Below are 21,678 nucleotides of genomic sequence, written 5' to 3' on the forward strand. Positions count from 1 at the left end.
ATTTTTGCTCAATTTTCGAAATAATTATTTTTTCGCACTGTCGAGCGATCCCAGACACCTTGGGTCTCAGGTAGGCTCAAGTGCTCAAACTATACAGATAGGAAAGTGTTAAAACACAATTCTTCTCTTTAATCTCTCAAGGATAGAATTACGCTGCATAGGGGAACCGGGAATTCTCTCTCTCTGTGTCATCTGCCATGTAAACACACCTAGAGTTATGCTGCATATAGGGACTGGCAATCCTCTCTCTCTCTCATGTCATTTGCCACATAAACACAAGTGTTGTTCAATTTGTCTTTGTAAAGTTTACCTTTTTCCAGTAACTCAGCTTTTGTCTTCGTAAAGTTTACCTTTTTCATGTCTTTTCTTTTTCCTAAAAAAGTTACAAAGCATCGTACTGTAGCTACCAGTTGGGCAGCAGATAGGTAAAACTGTTAATGCTCAATGACTGGCTACAATACTTCCTACCGTTCCAGACAACAGCGTTTCTTAATGACGGTACATACCATGCGCAAGTTAAATTGGTTACAAGTTAAAAGCATTTCAGTTCAGTACAGTATAAATACAGAACAGAATATATAAAATAAAAATATAAATGAAAGTTTTTTATTTACATTTGGTAAATAAAAAGGAAAACAGTACATGACCAGCGGAGGAACAGTAACTATCTTAAATCGTGGTTGAACATTGCGAATTTTAAATCGGCTGACCCTCCTCAGTGTCCGTCTTATCCGATGTCCGGGCTGATGAGGTGAGGATTAACGAGGGTTGACTGTATTAGCTTAGCCTATATTATGGTATATCATATACATATGCGGTAGCCAAGCCTACATTATATTGTACTCTATATTTACATAATATCATATTATACAAACATCAACAAAACGAATATGCATCTTTTCCATGGAACTTTTAAATGTTATGCTTTCATTCCCTGTATCCAATAATACTGTATATATTCTTATACTGCTTTTCTGTTATAAATTGTGATCATAGCGATCAATGTTTTGGTTTGGAAATCGATTATGTGGTAAGTTTACTTCGCCGTATTTAACTCAGTTCAGAGTGCTTTTCTTGCTTCTAGTTAGAGTAAATGAATCTCTGGATACTTTATTTACGTGGGGAAGGTTATTTTTCATTATGCGTAGTGTTTTTAAGTGAAAAAATAACTTGAATACATCTTGTTGTGAAATTAATTTAGCTATTTTTTTTAATAGTGACATTGGCCATTTGAGGGTGTTCGTTTTGTGTAAAAAAAAAATCAAGATTCCGTTCGCTATACTCGCTTGATTTCATCATAATACGAGCTTTACCTATTTATCTTTTATCGGCGTGAAAACAGCAGAAATGTGTGTTCTTTCATGCCCAGTAGTTTTGATTAAAATACTTTCTCTCCAATTTTCTTTATGATCAAGTTTTATCCATGTTGCTGATGCACGATAATTTATAGTCATTAGCAGCTTGAACATTGTTTTCTCAGCTTCAGCTACAACTTGCAGCTTAAATTTAGCGGTATATTTCCTTACCAATCTTTTATCCATACCGAATAAGGGTATAATGTAAAAATATATCAGTCCTATTCTACTTAACGTCATTTGTAACATAACTACAGTAATTGTTTACTATCGTACAATGGTTGAAACACAAACAAAACAGTTGTTTTTATCTGATTCGGTTATATGCAAAACAACAGTTTCTTGTTCGGTTGTTTATGGCTGTATGCATTAACATTACTAACAATACTTTTATCATTCTCCTTTACTTTTTTAACTAGGAGATGGGATAAAGAGATGAAGGAAAATGAAGGAAAAGAAGTTGATCTATTGTAATATGGTCTCTCTCGCTGCCTGGTTGTACGCTGCTGCCTACGGACGCACAAAATTTTAAAATATTTTATAAATATTGTTGTATCGGTATTATTTGCTTACCCCATCGCAAAATCAATTATCGTAACAAGCACTACCTGGGTACCTGAGTATTTTAATAGTTTTATCACAAAAAGTGCATTTAGTCATGAAAATATGAAAATATAGTAATTAGTGAATATTTCTCAGAGAAAAATGCCGCGAATGGGCAAATTTCCTGCGAATAATGTGCATATATGTTCCATAGAGAAATCCGCGAATCATGAGAACACGAATACGGGGGGGTTTACTGTACTGTAGTATGTTACATATGACGTTGAGTAAAATAGGACTGATATAAATTTTACATTACACCCTTATTCATTATGAAGAAAAGATCACAAAGAAATAAACTTCTAAATTTAAGCTGCAAGTTGTAGCTGAAGCTGAGAAAACAAACAATGTTCAAGTGCTAATGACTATAAATTATTGTGCATCGGCAACATGGATCAAACTCCTACACTTCAATATGCCATCAAACTCTTCTGTAATCGGTATTGGAGAGAAAAGCATTTTAATCAAAACTACTGGGCATGAAAGAACACATTTTACTGTTGTTTTAATGTGTGTGGCAAATGGGGCGAAACCTTCCCCCACGGTGATCTTTAAACGGAAATTGCACTGATCACGAAAACCTAAACAATGCAAATGGTGCATGATCGCTATGTTTGCACTTTATAACACAACAATTTGCAATATGCAAATACATACAATATTACTGGATACAATGAATTAAAGCATAACGTGTTAAAAGATCTATGGAAAAGATGTATATTCATTGTTTCTTTTTATACTGTAATACGATAATAGTATGTGAATATTACATATGCTAATTTTATATTTCGTGTATGATGCAACCCCCTTAAAATTAGCTTCAAAATGTGGTCTTCAAAAGTTGCATGATAAGAGAGTATATACAATATTTTGAATTTCGAAGGATATAGTAAGTAAAAAAGCATTTGTAATAACTTCATCTTTACATAACCAATATTTCATAAGATACTTGTTGTTGCAAATGCTAGCCTATAGACAGATGGTTTTGTAATTTAGCAGCCGTCTTATACTACAGATATGAGATAAATTCATGAAAATTTGTCACAATTTTTTACTTTGTCTTATCTAAAGGTCATCTTGTACACGAAAATACAGTAAACGTTAATTAGCCCTATCGGTGCTAACAACCTCATACTAGGTACCGATGACGGCAGAAGTTGCATACGCAGCGAAGATTAACTTTTACCAAAATGATCTTTCAGCTAATACATAATACAAGACTGAGTGTGAAAAATGGAGAGGCAGGTGACGGAGGGCACAGAACCATATCGCCCTGAGAACCGACCTAATTACCTGGCAGCGGACTCTTCCAACCGTTGCAGGGCAGTCCTAGGCATGGGCTACAGATGGCTGAGGGCACCGACACCAGCCCTCTCATACGAGAATGAGAAAATGATCGCACACTATGGGGGGATCTGGACTGGTTCCCTAACCAGTGCCATTTGGTAATCTGTTCAAGTTTTTCAGTTCACAAGTGTGTCAACTTCAGAAAAGTTAATTAAGTATTGAAATCAATGAACTTCTATAATAAATGAACTGTAAAAAACAAAAATATGCTATACCAGCCAGGGCTATGGTTCTTCAACGCACAGAGTTGAATGTGCACAGTGCACTAAGCATAACGAAACCACCTATTTCTTGCATTAGTCTTATCAGTAAAAATTATCTGCATATAATGTCGTGATTTTTATTTTAACCCAACATATCATCATCATTTGTCATTATTGGATCTTATTGTTAATTTTTTTCAACATTCTGCTAGTCAATATTGGGGTGCACCCTCAAGATTGGAGCATCTGACATTGGAAAATATGGTAAATATAGTAATCCTTCCCTTAAAAAAAAAGGAATTATTGGAAAAATAGCTGTGATTAACTGCATTGCACTGCAATTGTAATCATGAATAAATTATCATATTTATGTTTTGAATCCATGGATAACTGTCAAGACATTTTCTGCTTAAATTTTTCGGACAAACATAAACAAGGAACCAAAGCTACAATTCCTATACCATTTACCATATTACGATAATTTTCTCTGTCAATTTAATTCCTCCATATTTTAAGTTATTATAAAAAAGCAGCCTTGTTATGGACTAATCCTTACATACAGAACTCCTTTATACTCCAAGCAACAAAAATCCTGCATTCTGTGGAAGTCAACGCAAAGACAAAACCTGACTGAACTCTTACCTTTGTGAACAGTAAGCACTTTAGGTGGTGACACCACATTCTGTTGAGGGGCCTTGTTTGACTCAGGAACAACTGCTTTGGTTTTGTCTTCCTCGGCTTTCTTTTTAGCCATTTCAGATGCTTTGACTTGCGCTGCAGCTTTTCTTCTAGCCTCTTTCTTAGCAAGCATTTCTTCTCGTAGTTTTTTTTGTTGTTCCATTTTCTTCTGATACTCCAATTCCTCCGGAGTTAAAGGTGTCTGCAGGCAGGAATAGATACAACACATTTATTATTATTAGTTAAATTCACCATATATAATATCTATACAAAAATTTATGCAAGAACTGAAAAATGAAATTTTTTCATAAACTTGACATTTATGGATATTAGAATCTTAAATTTCCTGGATGCTACAACACTGGGCTTGTCAAGTATTTGCATAAAAAAGCTATGATGTGAAAAATGTACAATTGGGCTGGTTATCTGGAACTTACTTAATACTGTAAATGGTTGTAAAGTCTGCTTATACGGGTGCATTATTTAATAAATACAAAGCAATTTCACTTAGTATTTTACAAAAGGTTACAATTCAAGCTATCCAGCAATATAAACGTCATCCAAACTTAAGTCCTTCGCTTACTGATGATGCACGCAAACTTTGAGGGGGGAAAAAATGCACAAACCAGCAGACAAGATGAGGATCATTTTCAGCGAGTGTTCCTGATATTTTTTATATGTAACGTATATGTTTATCTATTTTGTATAGTTTTAGGTTTTCATTCTATAATTACATCACTTATCTTTTTTTTTCTGCAAAAGAGAGAGAGAGAGAGAGAGAGAGAGAGAGAGAGAGAGAGAGAGAGAAATATTTTTTATACATATGTAAAAGGCATATTTATTTGTTACATAGTTTGAGATTTTTATTCTATAATTATAAATAACTTATTATTTTTGCATGTGTGACCAAGCATGAGAGAGACTACGCATATGTAAAATGAATGTTTATTTATTTTGTATTGTTTTAGATTTTTAATCTAGAGAGTAATTAGAGAGAGAGAGAGAGAGAGAGAGAGAGAGAGACTTGATTGGATGCCACTTATTTAACAGAAAACTTGACTTTAACATTCATATTTTCATATATTCCTTGGTGTAATTACAACTTCTGCATCGCAAAACATACATAATTCATCTGGGTATGTTATGGATTTACAATGATGTCTTTATCACAAATATTTTTGGGGGGAAGTACAAAATTTCCACATATTTCGTAATTTCTACTAATTATTACACCTACATAATTTATATAGGGGAGATTTTTATGCCATTTTATAGAGCAATCATTCAGCTGCAAAATTAAACAAAACTGAGCATTCCACCTTGAAAACTGTCAGAGCTATGTGTCTTCGAACAAAAAAAAAAAAAAAAAAAAAAAAAAAAAAAAAAGTATAAACATTGCATGGTAACTCATTTTTCTTACAGAAAATGGGATGCTACTTTGTCATTCATTTTTTCATATTTTCCTTGCTGTACTGTAATTATAGATTTTTGCACTGTATTAACTAGGTAATTTACCTGGGTGTGCTATGGACAAAAAACGAAGACTCTGTTGAAATTTTTTTTTTTTTTGGTAAATTTTTTTTTTTTTTGCAGGGGAAACTCATTATTTCACCTGCATAGTACAGTAATAGTAATTTTGGGGGATTTTTATGCCATTGTACAGAATAAGTAACCAGCTGCAAAATGAAACAAAATTGAGAGTTCTACCTTGAATATTGTCAGAGATGTTTCTTTGAACAAATAAATAAAGGTAAAAAGATTTTTACGATTACCCCTCAAGTTGATTAATTTCTGAAAAGTGGCACTGCAACAAATATGGTCAAAGGCATAGCCATTACTGTATGTTTTCTTTTCTTCAAGGCTTTGATGAGGACATTGTAATGGATGATACCTTATTCCAGATCTAGGACTGATCAACAGTTCTGTAACAGCTCCCTTGAACCATCACATGACAGCAACACACTCAATAACAGTTTTAATAAACAGTACATTGCAAGAGAAGATGCTTTACCTAGCCTACCACTGACAACCATGCTCCACTTGATATCACACCTGACTAACTGTCATAACCCATCTGCTGCTCAAGGATATTACCAGAGATAATGATGAAACGCTAACTGTGCCTACTGGCATAGCTTACAACACCCATGATGTCTGACTGCACTAATGGTAATGACTTCATCCTTTGACTTTGGTGTACTGAAATTCAAGTTTACAAGTGCTCTCTCTATCAACTGCAATATCCAGCTGACTGGCTTCTTCCTTCTTACCCTCATCATTATCTCATGTTAGTTTAATTGGCTTCTTCCTTCTTTACCCTCATCATTATCTCATGTTAGTTTAATTGGCTTCTTCATGCTTACCTCATCATTATCTCATGTTAGTTTAATTGGCTTCTTCCTTCTTACCCTCATCATTATCTCATGTTAGTTTAATTGGCTTCTTCCTTCTTACCCTCATCATTATCTCATGTTAGTTTAATTGGCTTCTTCTTTCTTACCCTCATCATTATCTGAAGTTAGTTTAATAAGTTCATAGTTATTTCTAGACTCACACAACTCATTAAAAAAATTTGGTTTTGAAAGAGGTGAAAACTGGAGCAGGACAAAGTGAAAGTTTGACCATTAAATATAAGAATGAAAGGAATGGATAAAATGTAAAAGACAAAAAGAAATATAGCTCAGGCCGAACACATATTACTAAGAGCCTTCAAGTACTGTACTATCTACTAGTGTAGAAAACAGGACACAAATAAGTGGTATCCCTTGAGTATCTTCTCACTTTCAATGTACAGTTGCTTTCATGCAAGTCAAAGACAAACTAATATGCCTACCATGAAGGAAAATAACTTTCTTTCATTCCACCTATAAAATACAAGTTTTGGTGGACTGACATTATAATAAAAGTTCAATATATCTTTCTGAAATTTACCTTAATGGTGCCTCAGCATCAATTACAACAAAGATTTCTTAATGAAATAATCCAGCAAGTGAGCTAGACATATCAGACCCTGAAACGAACATGACCAATAAGTGCCCGGCTGACCTTGTAATCGTAAACTCTTTGATTCCAAGGCTACTAACACATCATGTCCAGTTCTTAACCCTGCACAAAAATCTCATCTTTTATGTCTAGCATAATATCAATGCATAGAAACCTGCCTGAACTATTTGCTGGGTATAGTTTTCCTGTGCTACATTCTTTCTACAAATGAACTGATGATCAAATTACCAACAATTTTTTTAATAATAAATATACTCATTTAAATGAAGATTAAGAAGGAAGTTAATTTATGAAGTTGTGCTAAGCCAATAATTTTATATCTTTTCTTTAAGAATGAATTTTCAACTGCAGTCTTAGGTAATGGAATAAGTATAATTCATCATATGCATGCTACTAAATACCTAAAAATTCAATGTACCCATAATTATGAACAATGCATCTCAAAATTGAACATAACAGTGATGATGTAAAACTAATTGACATACTTGTAATCCAAGGAGTCATGATGGACTCCCCAGCTTCAAGTATAGATATCAATTTTGTTTTGCCTCAGGTGTTCCCAAGCAAGGATCTTTTGTTAACAGACAAACCATGCACTAACTTTTCATTGTCTATCGGCTCCCACCTCTATTTCCATATATGGCAAGTGCTCTTACAAAATCTGTTATACTGAAGTACTTCAAAACCCACAGCATATAGTTTTAGTTAACTTTAACATTGGGTTTTTTGAGATATGACATTAGCTCTGATGATCATGAGGATATCAATTTTTATCTTCACTGAACCCCCACTTGAGCAAATCTTTTCTGAAACCCTTATCAAAACACAACTAGCATCTCCTGCCTGGTTACAAACCTTTCTTTCAATAATAATTTAGGTTAACTTTATTTAAATACAGGGGTAACACCAAATGGATAAAGAGAATTCTTTTCTGCATTTGTTTAAATATTAAACTAAGGGAATTTTGCAAAACTGTAGTTTAATTTTATTCAAAATATTTTAATACCCAATAACTCTACTGTCAAAAGGATTATACAGATAATATTATTCTTTGCTATATTTGTTGATGGATTAAACTACCATATGAATATCACAATAGTCAGTTCAATTTGATCTCAAAATGGTAACAACCATGCAGAATATAGAATATCCTTTCCTGTTATTGTTAATTTTATTTGGGAGGTTACAACCAAGAATACAAAAATCTTTCCAGCTGTGCTAATACATAAAGGTAATTAAGTCTTGCAAAGGTATCACCTAATAATCACATCATTAAAAGGGTGATACAATTACAGTACTGATAGCATATCTGTCTATGTACAGTCGACCCCCGCCTATTCGCGGTTCTGGATTCGTGGACTCACCTATTCATGGATTTCTCTATGGAACATATACACATTATTTGCGGAAAATTCGCCTATTCGCAGTATCTTTCGTAGAGAAATATTCACGAATTACTGTATTTTCATATAATTTTCCAGACCAAATGCACTTTTTGTGGTAAAACTATTAGGTATACAGTTGTTCCTCACTATATTGTGGTGCACTCATTGTGATCTCACTGTATCGTGAATTTTGTAATTTAATATATATAAATTTATATTACAGATTTTTTGTTATATTGCAGGATTTTGTGGTATTTATTATTTTTATTTTTATAGTAAAATGAGCATTTTGTAGCCAAAATTTTTATTTTCATGACTAAATACATTTTTTTATGATAAAAAATTATTTACTAATTTTCAAATATTAATATTAATGTAAACAGCAAAAAATATATGAAATGCTAAATTAAAATCTCATAAAATTACAAAACAGCTTAGCAATGTACATAAACACTCTCTCTCTCTCTATGCATATCTTTTAATGAAAAAGAAGCAAAATTTCAATAAAACTTTTATTTCACTTATCATAATATATGTACAGTATAAAAACACATTGTCCCAAGATCTGTAACTGTTTTTATTGTAGGTAGGTGTTGCTTTATTTTTCCTTCTCTGATTTACTGAAGCGTGCTTCATTACAAGTTTAGTAGTTGCCTCTATGATTATCCAACATATAACAGTACACAAGAGAATATTTTACCACTGTTGATGTTTCATCCATAACCACCATAAAAATATTTAAAATCCAAATTTCAAATGTATACAGCTCACTCATCCCCAGCTTGTCAAGTCAAGACTTAGTCTTGCCCCTAGTTACTGTGCTAAGACTATTTATACGTAGTAAACCCCAGTTCTCTTTCTCTCTCTCTCTCTCTCTCAAGCTCAAATATGAATTACTGTATCATAAACATTTATGTACAAAATTAAAAATAATAATTCCATTCATAAATCTGTTTCTTTTAGCAACAGAAAAATTATCTCCCTAATTCTTTCGGTAGTAGTGAGCAGGATCAGTCAGCTGATTCTCAAAACGTATACATTAAAAATGTGGGCCAATCGGGGTTTTCTTATGCATTTTACGATGATAACAGATCAAAATAATAATATAGTATACCAAATGGATTCTGTAAGTGAAATGACATATTAATGTGTTTACATTAATAATAGCTCCTGAAAATTAGTAAATCATTGCAACATGTACATACTGTACACAAGAGAGTTTTTATCACTGTTGATGCTCTGTTCCTTGGATTATTACATAGGTTTAAGAGGAGAGAAAGTGTTTAAGTGCATAGGAAGTGTTTATAACATTGTGGGAAAGGTTAATAACAGTGTGGGAAAGGTTTATAAGAGTGTGGGGAGGGTTTATAAAGCCTTAAAATATATACTGAGTAAATAATTAAATAAATATAAGGTCGCTACTTTGTGGATTTCCGCCTATTGCGGGGGTTTCTAGGACCTAACCCCCATGATAGACGAAGGACAACTGCAAGCATTTTTTGAGGTTTTTTTGGTGTTTTTAATTATCAAAATAGGCAGTTATAAGCATTTTTATAGGTTTTAAGTATTCACAGATTTTTGCTATGGGGGGGTTAGTGGTACGCATCCCCCACGAATACCGGGGTCAACTGTATCCGTTTTCTTAAGATACAGAAAATTCCCTCCATTACTTAATACAGGCACTCCCGGTTTACAACGGTTCCGCCTTCTGACGTTCGAGGTTCTGACGCTTTTCAAATATATTCATCAGAAATTATTTCCCGGCTTAGCAGACGCATGTTCGGGGTTACAACGCATCGTGCTCGATCCGACGGAAGAAATATGGCCCCAAAACGGCAGAATAATCATAATTTGAAGGTTTTTGATGTAAAACTCAATAATAATGCAGTTTATCATTTTTTTGCACCCAAAGCATTAAAAGTAAGGTTTTCTTATGATTTTTGACGATTTTCGACGATTTTCCGGCTTACGACAATTTTCGGTTACGACGGCTTGCCTGTGCAAGAACGGAACCCGTCCAGTAAACCGGGACCGCTCTGTATATTACATTCATTGAATATTACAATAAATATTCTTAGTTTAGTTATATTTGAAAGAAGGCAGCACCCAATAACTGTATTATTTACAGAATGATACAGGTACAGACAGCGTCTGCTAGCTTACACACTCCATTTCTTGAAGGGATGCACAAAATTCTTTCCTATACAGTAATTCTTCAATTATCCAGATCGCCATTATCTGAAATCTGACATTACCTAACACACCTGGACCAGGGGATCAATGCCCCAAGAGAGAGAGAGAGAGAGAGAGAGAGAGAGAGAGAGAGAGAGAGAGAGAGAGAGCCCAGAGAGAGAGAGAGAGAGAGGGGGGGCAGTAAACCACTTATCGAAAGGGTCCGTTCTGATGGTGTGGTGCTAACTGAAAATCGTAGATTTTCGGCACATGTTCATCGATTTTCTGGGCTTATTTGGACCTCTGTTAGGTATGTATTGGCGCCAATACCCAATTATTGGCGCTGATAAGCGGAAATCGGAGCCGAAAATTGCAGATTTTTTCGCTAGACAAGTGCCATAAAACCAGATCGCTGATAACCAGGGACTGCCTGTATATACATTTGAAAAAAAACCGCCCTCTGATTGATGGCAATGCGTGCCACCTCAAGAAAATGTTGGTAACACTGTCCACACTAGACTGACTGGGAAAGGGTTTTGGGGGTTAGGGAAGACCCCAAGAAGTTTCCATAAGCGAAGAAGAGCACTGAGGCTGGCTAAAGGAAGGTTCGGAGAAATTGTTTTGGAAGGTGGGTGGAGCTGGGGAGCAGTTTCTATGGCTGAGAGGGAGTGGGGATGCACAGTTGGATGGGTGAAGAGGGCTAGGTAGACCTGACTTGATAAGAGCTTGTCTGGTTTCATGTTTTTATGTTCATGATAAAGTAATTCACATTTAATTAAAGGATATGTACAGTACACACACACACACACACACAGAGAGAGAGAGAGAGAGAGAGAGAGAGAGAGAGAGAGAATGTTTACATTAAAGCCTAGTAGAGTAGCACACACGCTCTTACACTATTTTGTTTATATTTTATGCTACAGTATTCTCTTCTATATTTCTGTTTTTGTTCCACAAACCAATGTGAGCGTACAGTATACAGGCAGTCACCGGTTAACGGCGATCCGGTTTTATGGGGCTTGTCTAGCGACGAAAATCGGCAATTTTCGGCGCCAAAAATCGCCGATTTCATCTCAAGCTTATCGGCGCCAATAATTGGGTATTGGCCCCGATACATACCTAAAAAGGCACTGACAACCGAAAATCGGCGCTTTTTGGCACCAATAATCCCCGAAAATCACCGATTTTCGGTTATTATCACACCCTCAGAAATGGAACCCCGCCGATAACCGGGGACTGCCTGTATACGTATGCACACACTCATTCCATGCCATCGGTGAACCTGGTACTGTATGCCGTTTGGTTTTGTCTTGCCTCTATGTGAAATTCACATTTTAAATATTTTTACGGTGATTAGAGATCAAATATAAACAGTGATAAAATATTCTCTTGCGTACTGTTATGTTTGATAATCATACTGAGAGTCAACTAAACTTGTAATAAAAACAGTATAGTAAATCGAACAAAGCATAAAAGGAGAAAAAAAAAATGGTAACAAATACCTAAGTATGCATGCACTCATTCGATGGCATTGTGAGCTTCCTAGAGTTTTAGTTTCATGTTTTCCAGTTTATGATACGGTAATTCATATTTCATTAAAGGATATGTACAGTACTGAGAGAGAGGTTGGGGGGAACTGAGTTATGTTTACATCACTAAACAAATATCTGGAAACAGCTGTTTTGCAATTTTGAGGGATTTTACTTCAATATAAAGTGTTAGTATACCTTTGTACTGTATATACCTGTTTTACATATACAGTATGTACAAAAATAAAAATAATTCCATTAATACATTCATTTCTTTTAGCAATTCAAAATTATTTTCCTCTTTCGGTAGTAGGCTGAAACAACTGATTTGAGAACGTAAACATTACAAATGGCGGAATGATCCGTTTTTTAAATACATATTGCAATGATAATATATCAATACAATACAATATAAATGGATTCTGTAAGTAAAATAAGTGTCATTACCATTACCTTTATCTTAAATACAGTTGTAATAGTCTACCTGACTTTTGCAAATGGACACTATCAGTGTAACACCAGGGTTAGCCTAGGTCTATAGTTCACACATAGCCTACATATTTCATCTTGTATATGGTAATACAATATGGTAACAACTGATAAGGAAGTTGCTGTAAAAAATACATTAAAGGTCAGAAAACCATGGTAGCCTGTGGGTAAACACAGGTAGGCTACCTGTTGACTAAACTGTATCATTTACTAGGGAGAGAAAATGAAGGGGTTGCAATTTTTTTCAAAGTATATTTTGCTACAAATATGGGGAAAAAAGATAATTGCCTTTTGCATAAAGTTTTCAGTTTAAAGTGTGATGGTTGTTGTTATAAGCATACTGACCGTTTACAGTTATGTGGTATTGACAAAGTTAGGTGAGGAAGGGTACAGAGTTGCCCTTGAACACCCCAAGATTATTTTACTCGTCATTATTCAGATCTTGCCATTATACAACGGACCCTTAATCCAGATAATTGAAGGATTACTGTATATCTGTTAATAATATACACAAAACTATATAAATCTTGCAATACCTTTGTTTATTTCTAAATAAGCAAAACCCAATGGTTACATTATTTTTAAAAAGATGGTCCCGATAGAGAGAGCATACCATATATTTTCATGTATTAGATGACCTATAGACAAGACGAGGTAAAAAATTATGACAAAATTTTCATGAATTTATCTCATATCTGTAGTATATGATGGCTGCTAAATTACAAAACCATCTGTCTATAGGCTAGCTTTTGCAACAACAGGTATCTTATGAAATACTGGTTATGTCCAGATGATGTTATTATAAATGCAATTTTACTTACTGTATCCTTAGAAACTCAAAATACCATATATACACGCATATCATGTGACTTTAGAAGACCTCATTTTGAAGCTAATTCTAAGGGAGTCGCATCATACATGAAATATAAAATCAAGAGTATGTAATATTCACATATTAATATAGTATTATAAAATACAGGTACAAACATAACAAATATACATGCTTTACTTCACTGTACCCAGTAATATTGTATGTATTCGCATATTACTAATTGTATAAAAAAACAAACACAGTGATCATGCACCATTTGCATTGTTTAGGTTTTTCGTGAACGTGGACAACAATATCGTCCAGGAATTTTTGTTTCAGCATCAATTCAGTGTCCGTTTAAAGATAACCATGCCACTTTTCTCTCAATATTATTTACGGTTGAGTTTGATTGCATATTGAAGTTTAGGAGTTTCATCCATGTTGTGATGTACTATAATTTATCCATGTTGTGATGTACTATAATTTATAATCATTAGTGCTTGAACATTGTTTGTTTTATCAGCTTCAGCTACAACTTGCAGCTTAAATTTAGCAGCATATTTCCTTGCAATCTTTTCTGCATAGCGAATAATAATGTACAATATATATATATATATATATGTCCTATTCTACTTATTGTCATTTGTAACATAACTACAGTAATTCTTTACTATCAAACGATGGCTGAAATGCAAGCAAAACAGCTGTTGTTATCCGATTCAGCTGTTCATAGCCACTGCCTAGACCATGTTCAAAACAGTTGTTTCTCGTTCGGTTGTTTATGGCTGTACACTAATTTACTCAATGATTATAACGTAACTAACAATACCTCTATCATTCGCTTTTACTTTTTAACGTATTCAACTAGATGATGGGATAAAGAGATGGAGTAAAAGAGGTTAGTCCATAGTAATTTGGTCTCTCAAAAAAAGAACTCACATGATACACGATAAAATTTTTTATGGGTGAAAATTGGGGGTCGCATGATGCGCAAGATCGCATATTAATGAGTAAATATGGTAAATGAAATAAAGTTGATTCCATAACATGTTTTTCTTACACACATTGCCTAAAAAGGAAACATTGTTTTGTTTACGTTCCACTACCAATCATAAACAACCCCTAACAACAATACGAGAAAGTATGATAATTATCTTACATAATTATTGTTCGTATGACTGAATTGTTCTGAATAGTTGCACACGGCCTGAATTTTGAATGTAAAATGAATACTATGTTATCCTAAATGTTATCACTACCATAATTACACTACATACACTATGTACTGAAAGATAAAGGTTGCTGAGAGCGCAACCTTAACTCAAAATTTACATTTTGTTAGCTGGCCTCGCATAGATAAAAGTTGATTTCATTGAAATGGAATTAGTCCTCGAATAGGCTATTTATTACGAAGATATGCCAATAACATATAAGGTAAAAATGGTTTTATTACCTTTATAATCATTTTATTTCATAATGTGAATCTTTTCATGTATGTTGGTGGTTATCGCACCGAGGCTGAGGCTAGCCTACCGATAAACATAATTTAGAAATATTCAAGGTTTGATTTTCAGAATGATAATAGACCCCAATTTTTAGGGGTGAATTTTATGATTTAAAGATCGTCTTATACGTGGAAATATACGGTATCTGTCTGTTTATACAGTATAGCCCTCCCATTAGGTGAGATAGAGAACTCTTTCCTGTATTGGTAAAATGAAAATTTTCATGGTAAAATTAATTATTTGTTAACTTACCTACTGTTAAAGTTTGCTTTAATCTTCGCGCTATTAGGTGCCATCGGCATTCAAATCAAAACAAAATAACACTTGGCTAACCCGCTAGGACGTCTCTGTAACAACCTGTTTCCCACTAGGTGGCGCTGGTTTGTTTACGGTTCTTTTCAGAATTCTTCATGACAACCCACAAAGATGTGGGGAGGCTGGATGGGTTTCCACTTTTACAGAAAGTAAGTACCATAATAATGAATTTTTTCATGAAAATTTTTATTATTTGGAATGAATCTTACCTTCTGTTAGCTGACAACCACATTGAATGAGGATGGTGGGTTAGTGTAGCTAGAGAAACAATGTTCAGCCAAGCGACCTAAAAGCTTTTTAACCCTTAAACGCCTACTGGACGTATCATACAACGACTAAAATTGTCTGTTGGGTGCCAAGTGGATGGTTTGCACCGTTACGTCGACTACAAAAAATTTCAACCTTCGGTCAATTTTGACTCGACTGAAATGGTCAAAAACATAATTGTAAGCTAAAACTCTTACATTCTAGTAATATTCAATCATGTACCTTCATTTTGCAACAAATTGGAAGTCTCTAGCACAATATTTCGATTTATGGTGAATTTTTAAAAACTTTTTTCTTACGTCCACAGCAACTTGGCCAACATCTCAGAAATTCTTTTCATTCATTTTGTCGTAATTTTTGCACTGTTCTATATTAGCCATTACATAAAGTTTTATATATGAAAATGTGCAATTTCATGTACAATACAACAGAAAATAACTCATGGTTATAGCTTTATCAGTTTTGAAATATTTTCATATAAATCACGATAACCCCCAAAATTTCAACCTTCAGTCAACTTTGACTCAACCGAAATGGTCAAAAAATGCAATTGTAAGCTAAAACTCTTACATTCTAGTAATATTCAATCATTTACCTTCATTTTGCAACAAATTGGAAATCTCTAGCACAATATTTCGATTTATGGTGAATTTTTGAAAAAAACTTTTTCCTTACGTCCGCGCCAGAAATTCTTTCATCACGTTGTCGTAATGTTTGCAGTTTTATATTAGTCGTTACATAAAGTTTTATATATGGAAATGTGTGCAATTTCATGTAAAATACAACTGAAAATAACTCATGGTTGTAGCTTTTATCAGTTTTGAAATATTTTCATATAAATCACGATAACTGCCAAAATTTCAACCTTCGGTCAACTTTAACTCGATCGAAATGGTAAAAAAACGCAATTATAAGCTAAAACTCTTACATTCTAGTAATATTCAATCATGTACCTTCATTTTGCAACAAACTGGAAGTCTCTAGCACAATATTTCGATTTATGGTGAATTTCTGAAAAAAAAAGCCTTTTCCTTACGCTGCATCCATGATAAGTCGGCGAACATCTCAGAAATTCTTTCTCATGTTGTCGTAATGTTTGCATCGTTTTACATCAGTCGTTACATAAAATTTTATATATGAAAATGTGCGCAATTTCATGTAGAGTACAACAGAAGATAGCTCATGGTTGTAGCTTTTATCAGTTTTGAAATATTTTCACATAAATCACGATAACTGCAAAATTTCAACCTTCGGTCAACTTTAACTAGACCGAAAATGGTCAAAAACGCAATTGTAAGCTAAAACTCTTACATTCTAGTAATATTCAATCATTTACCTTCATTTTGCAATAAATTGGAAGTCTCTAGCACAATATTTCGATTTATGGTGAATTTTTGAAAAAATATTTTCCTTAAGTCTGCGCTAACTCGCCGAACATCTCAGAAATTCTTTTCAGTCTCGTTATCGTAATATTTGCACCGTTTTATATTAGTCGTTACATAAAGTTTTACATATGAAAATGTGCGCAATTTCATGTACAATACAACAGGAAATAAGTCATGGTTGTAGCTTTTATCAGTTTTGAAATATTTTCATATAAATCACGATAAATAGAAAAAATTTTACTTTTGGTCAACTTTAACTCGACTGAAATGGTTGAAAACTGCAACTGAAACCTAAAACACTTACAGTCTAGTAATATTCAATCAATTAGCTTCATTTTTCAACAAACGGGAAGTCTCTAGCACAATATTTCGATTTATGGTGAATTTTTGAAAAAAACATTTTTAAGTCCGCATCCTAATTCATGCATCATTTTGTGATAATATTTTCTCTGTGTTGCTTTGATCGTTTTACAATTTGTTATATACCAAAATCATCGCAATTTAGTGTACAATACAACTAAAAAAATTAACTCATTAGCTTTAACCGTTGTGCTTACAGCGATTTGTATACAATTATATAAGTTTTTTTGCTGTCATATATTCCAATATTTATATATGATAATGATATTTTTTTAATTTCTGATGGTTGCATACTAAACTTCAGGCAATGACAAAAAAAGGAGCCAAAATGAACTCTTAATTTTAAAAACTAAGCGTGCTGTGATTTTGTGATTTGAAAACTTTTTTTCAGCTTCTCAAACTCACCAACATGCTTTTACGGGAGAAAAAGTTGTAAATAGAGACTCAGCGTTTAGGGTTAATGAGGGGAAAAGCTTCCCAACATTCCTGCCTGTTGTGTAATCCTTACTGGAAAGTATTGTCGAAAAACACTGGAACCACAACAGGGCTTAAGGCCTAGTAGCGAGACTTGTAGTTACCAGTCATTCCTGTACACGAGTTGAAAGCCCATAATCGACACTCCAAAAGTAAAGACAATTACCACCTTCACATGTGAAGGTGCACTCCTATACACCAATGTGTAACTTCATGCTCCCAAAATTCAATAGCAGGATTTCCTAATAACTACCAATAAAATAAAAAGCAAGGTTACAATCATATTTGGTTCAGGAGAAAGCGTCCCCACAGCAACGATAGGACTAAGGGCTTGACGCCTCATACTAAATTTGAACATTTAGAAGATAATATGAGTCAACATCTCCTGAGCTGCGTGACAACCTTCTCGAGCAAGAGGTTTTAACGGAAATAAAGACGTCCTTACAGTACAGAAGCTGAGGATTACTTTCAAAAGTGGTAAAAGCTAATGAATCAATTGTGTGCGCACTGACTGAATCATTCTTGGACAAAGAAGTGTTTGGCCTCCTAACATTACAGATAAATACTTGACTCCTCCTCTTAAAGGTTTATCTCTGTCCAGGTAAACCCTTATGAGTTCTAACTAGACATAAGACAGCCATTTAAGCATTGCCAACCAAAGCAGTTAAATTAAGCAATGTCACAAATTTGATAAGGGCTTTCATTTCTATCTTTTCTCTAAGCAATGAAAGAAAAGAAAGAGGTTGCCACAAGAGCAAAACCCACATACAAGAAAGGGGCTTGATGTTCCCTAATATAATCACTTAACAGTTCTAACTGAACATAAGACAGCATTTAAGCATTGCCAACCAAAGCAGTTAAATTAGGCACTGTCACAAATTTGAGAAGAGATTTCACTTCATTTCTATATCTTTTCTCTAAGCAATAAAACAAAAGAGAGAGGTTGCCACTAGAGCAAAGCCCACATACAAGAAAGGGCTTGAAGCTCACGAACACACTTTGTCACAGCAAGAGCTAAAAGAAAGGTGTCTTCAAAGTTCTTAAGTGATGCCTTATCAAAAGGCTCAAACTGAGGTTTTGTTGAAATCTGGAGGAAAATTTCATCATACACCATTATAGGAATATTGAAATTTCCAGCACAGAAGATAGAAAACCTCTTTAAACTTTAAACTATAAGCGATATTCCAGTCAGTATGGTGCAAAATTAAATGTAATGTAAAGCGGTATCCTCTGATCGCTGTGGCAGAAAACTGCTTTGAGTACCGAGATGCTGGCAAAACGCAAATCAGGCTATCTAGTGAACGGGTGCTGGAAATCCCTCTGGACATGCACCAAGATCAATAAACTGACCACTATTACTGACATAAGTAGAACAGTGGAGGGCCTTGTAGACTTAAGGATTGCTTCCTTGGTCATTCTAGAAATGCCCTTAGCTTGTAACAGACAATGACAATCCCCATGTGGTCAGATGAGACGTGGAGGTTTGATGGAATTTTCTCAAATAAGACTGTTTGAAAAGATCTTTCCAGAATGGAAGACGACGAGGAACATCTACTGTCAGGAAAGGGAGTTAGAGGAACCATTCCCTTTGGGGCCACCAATGAGCTATCAAAATCAGCCTTGTGTTCTGCAAATTTCAGTATTTCTTCAAAACAGCAAACCGAGGAAACGCCTAAAGGTCTAGATTTGACTACTCTTGAAGGAAGGCATCAACTGCCCATGCCTGAGGATCCTGGCATAGAGGACAGTAAACTGGGAGAGTAGTGTTTTGGGCAGTCAACAATAGACTGGTGTTTGGGTCTCCCCAGAGGTTCCACAACTTCTGGCAAACCTAAGGAAGAGGAGACCATCCGACTGAAGACCTTGCTCTTTTCTGCTGAGCTGTTCTTCAGTAAGTTTTTTTCCCTAGGACAAAACTAGGTAAAAGACAAAACAAGCTAAAGGACAAAACAAGGTAAAGGAGTGATGTTGCTGGGCTTTGTCCAAAGAAGAAGGAAGTTTCTTTGCTAGCCTGAACAAACTTCTTGATCTGTGTCTTCTTGTTGTCTTATGTAAGAATCGAGAGGTGAATTGTCAGAAAAGGCTGCGACTGTATTGTTTCTGAATAGATGTTCTGCTTGTCTAAGACCATTCCAAACTGCTAAAAGCTGTAGGTTGTTTAACTTCCAACCCCCGACATCAAATGTCTCTCAGAATGGGCCCCCAATCTGCCTCCAAGACATCTGAGGACAGTGTTAAGGTTCTTGAGGTCTACAGGCCAACCCATTAAAGTCCTCAAAAGTGGTAGAAAATTGTCTATCCATCTCTCTGTTGGAACAAACTCCAAAAATAGAGAGTTAAACAACTGACTGGAACAGAAGAGCATAGATTAGTCAACTTTGAATAAAATGCCCAGATCTGAGGTAAGACATAAAATGTAATTCTTCACCCTCAAGGTCATCAGACACAAATAGGTGAGAACAAACTAGCCATCCAAAAATGAGAGAACTACTCTTGATACCAAGCAGATGAATCCATCCTCCTAAAAATTCCAATACACAGGAGAATACTTTTCTTGAACTGAAGGTGTACCAGGATGTGGAAGTACGTGTCATACATGTTGACAGAAAACATACTTTGCCCTTCCGAAAGGCAGCCAGGACCAAACTGAATGACTCATTGAAAAAGGAGTAATATAGAATAAACTTGTTGAGACTGGCAATGCCCATGGCTTGATGGCCTTGTAGCATAACTGTCCAATCTACCCCTCCCAACTCAAAACTTCTCTGTGTGAAGAATGTGGAGAGGAAGCTATCAGAAAGTTGATAGCGGTAAAAATATAACAAAAGGTACAAAGCATCCTTCACTGAGAACCATCGCTACCAAAGGTTCTTCTTGACGCTCTGTCAGACACTTCTGAAACTCTGCACACAGCCTTCTGAGGATCCACACACAAAACATCAGTTATGGTTACATGTGTCATTTTTCCGCTTAGAATGTGAGCCAGATCACTTCAGAAGCAAGACACTAGAGAGAAGACTTCATAGGTAGTGCTAAAAATGTTCTAATCTCAAGTATTCGCGGATTTTATCTATCCACAGGGGGTGTCGTCTCTATCCCCGCAAATCCCGGGGGTCAACTGTACATATGTACATTATGTACATACATATCTACATATGCATGCATAAACATTATGTAATGTATATATATGTATGTATATGTATGTATGTATGTATGTATGTATGTATGTATGTATGTATGTATGTATATATATATATATAAATATAAATATAAATATATATATATATATATATATATATATATATATATATATATATATATATATATATATATATATATATATATATATATATATATATATATATATATACACACACACATATATTGTATATATATATATATATATATATATATATATATATATATATATATATATATATATATACATATATATATATATATATATATATACATATATATATATATATATATATATATATATATATATAATATATATATATATATATATATATATATATATATATATATATATATATATATATATATATATATATATATATATATATATATATATATATATATATATATATATATATATATATATATATATATATATATATATATATATATACATACATATACACACACATATATTGTATATTATAATATATATATATATATATATATATATATATATATATATATATATATATATATATATATATATATATATATATATATATATATATATATATATAATCAGTAAGCTACAAACG

The 21,678-nt window shown here is 34.0% G+C and overlaps 1 protein-coding gene across 2 annotated transcripts in view; it reads right to left on the reverse strand.

Annotated features, from left to right (window-relative positions):
* The window catches only part of LOC136833773 (ataxin-2 homolog), a 283,147-nt gene that overhangs the window by 167,721 nt on the left and 93,748 nt on the right, over positions 1-21,678 (reverse strand). For both annotated transcript variants that reach the window (XM_067096025.1, XM_067096024.1), the window contains exon 9: positions 4,151-4,388. In XM_067096025.1, coding sequence (XP_066952126.1) covers positions 4,151-4,388 — 238 coding nt within the window. The remainder of the gene's footprint in view (positions 1-4,150; positions 4,389-21,678) is intronic.

The sequence above is a fragment of the Macrobrachium rosenbergii genome, chromosome 52 (assembly GCF_040412425.1).
Source record: "Macrobrachium rosenbergii isolate ZJJX-2024 chromosome 52, ASM4041242v1, whole genome shotgun sequence".
Classification (NCBI taxonomy): Eukaryota; Metazoa; Arthropoda; class Malacostraca; order Decapoda; family Palaemonidae; genus Macrobrachium; species Macrobrachium rosenbergii.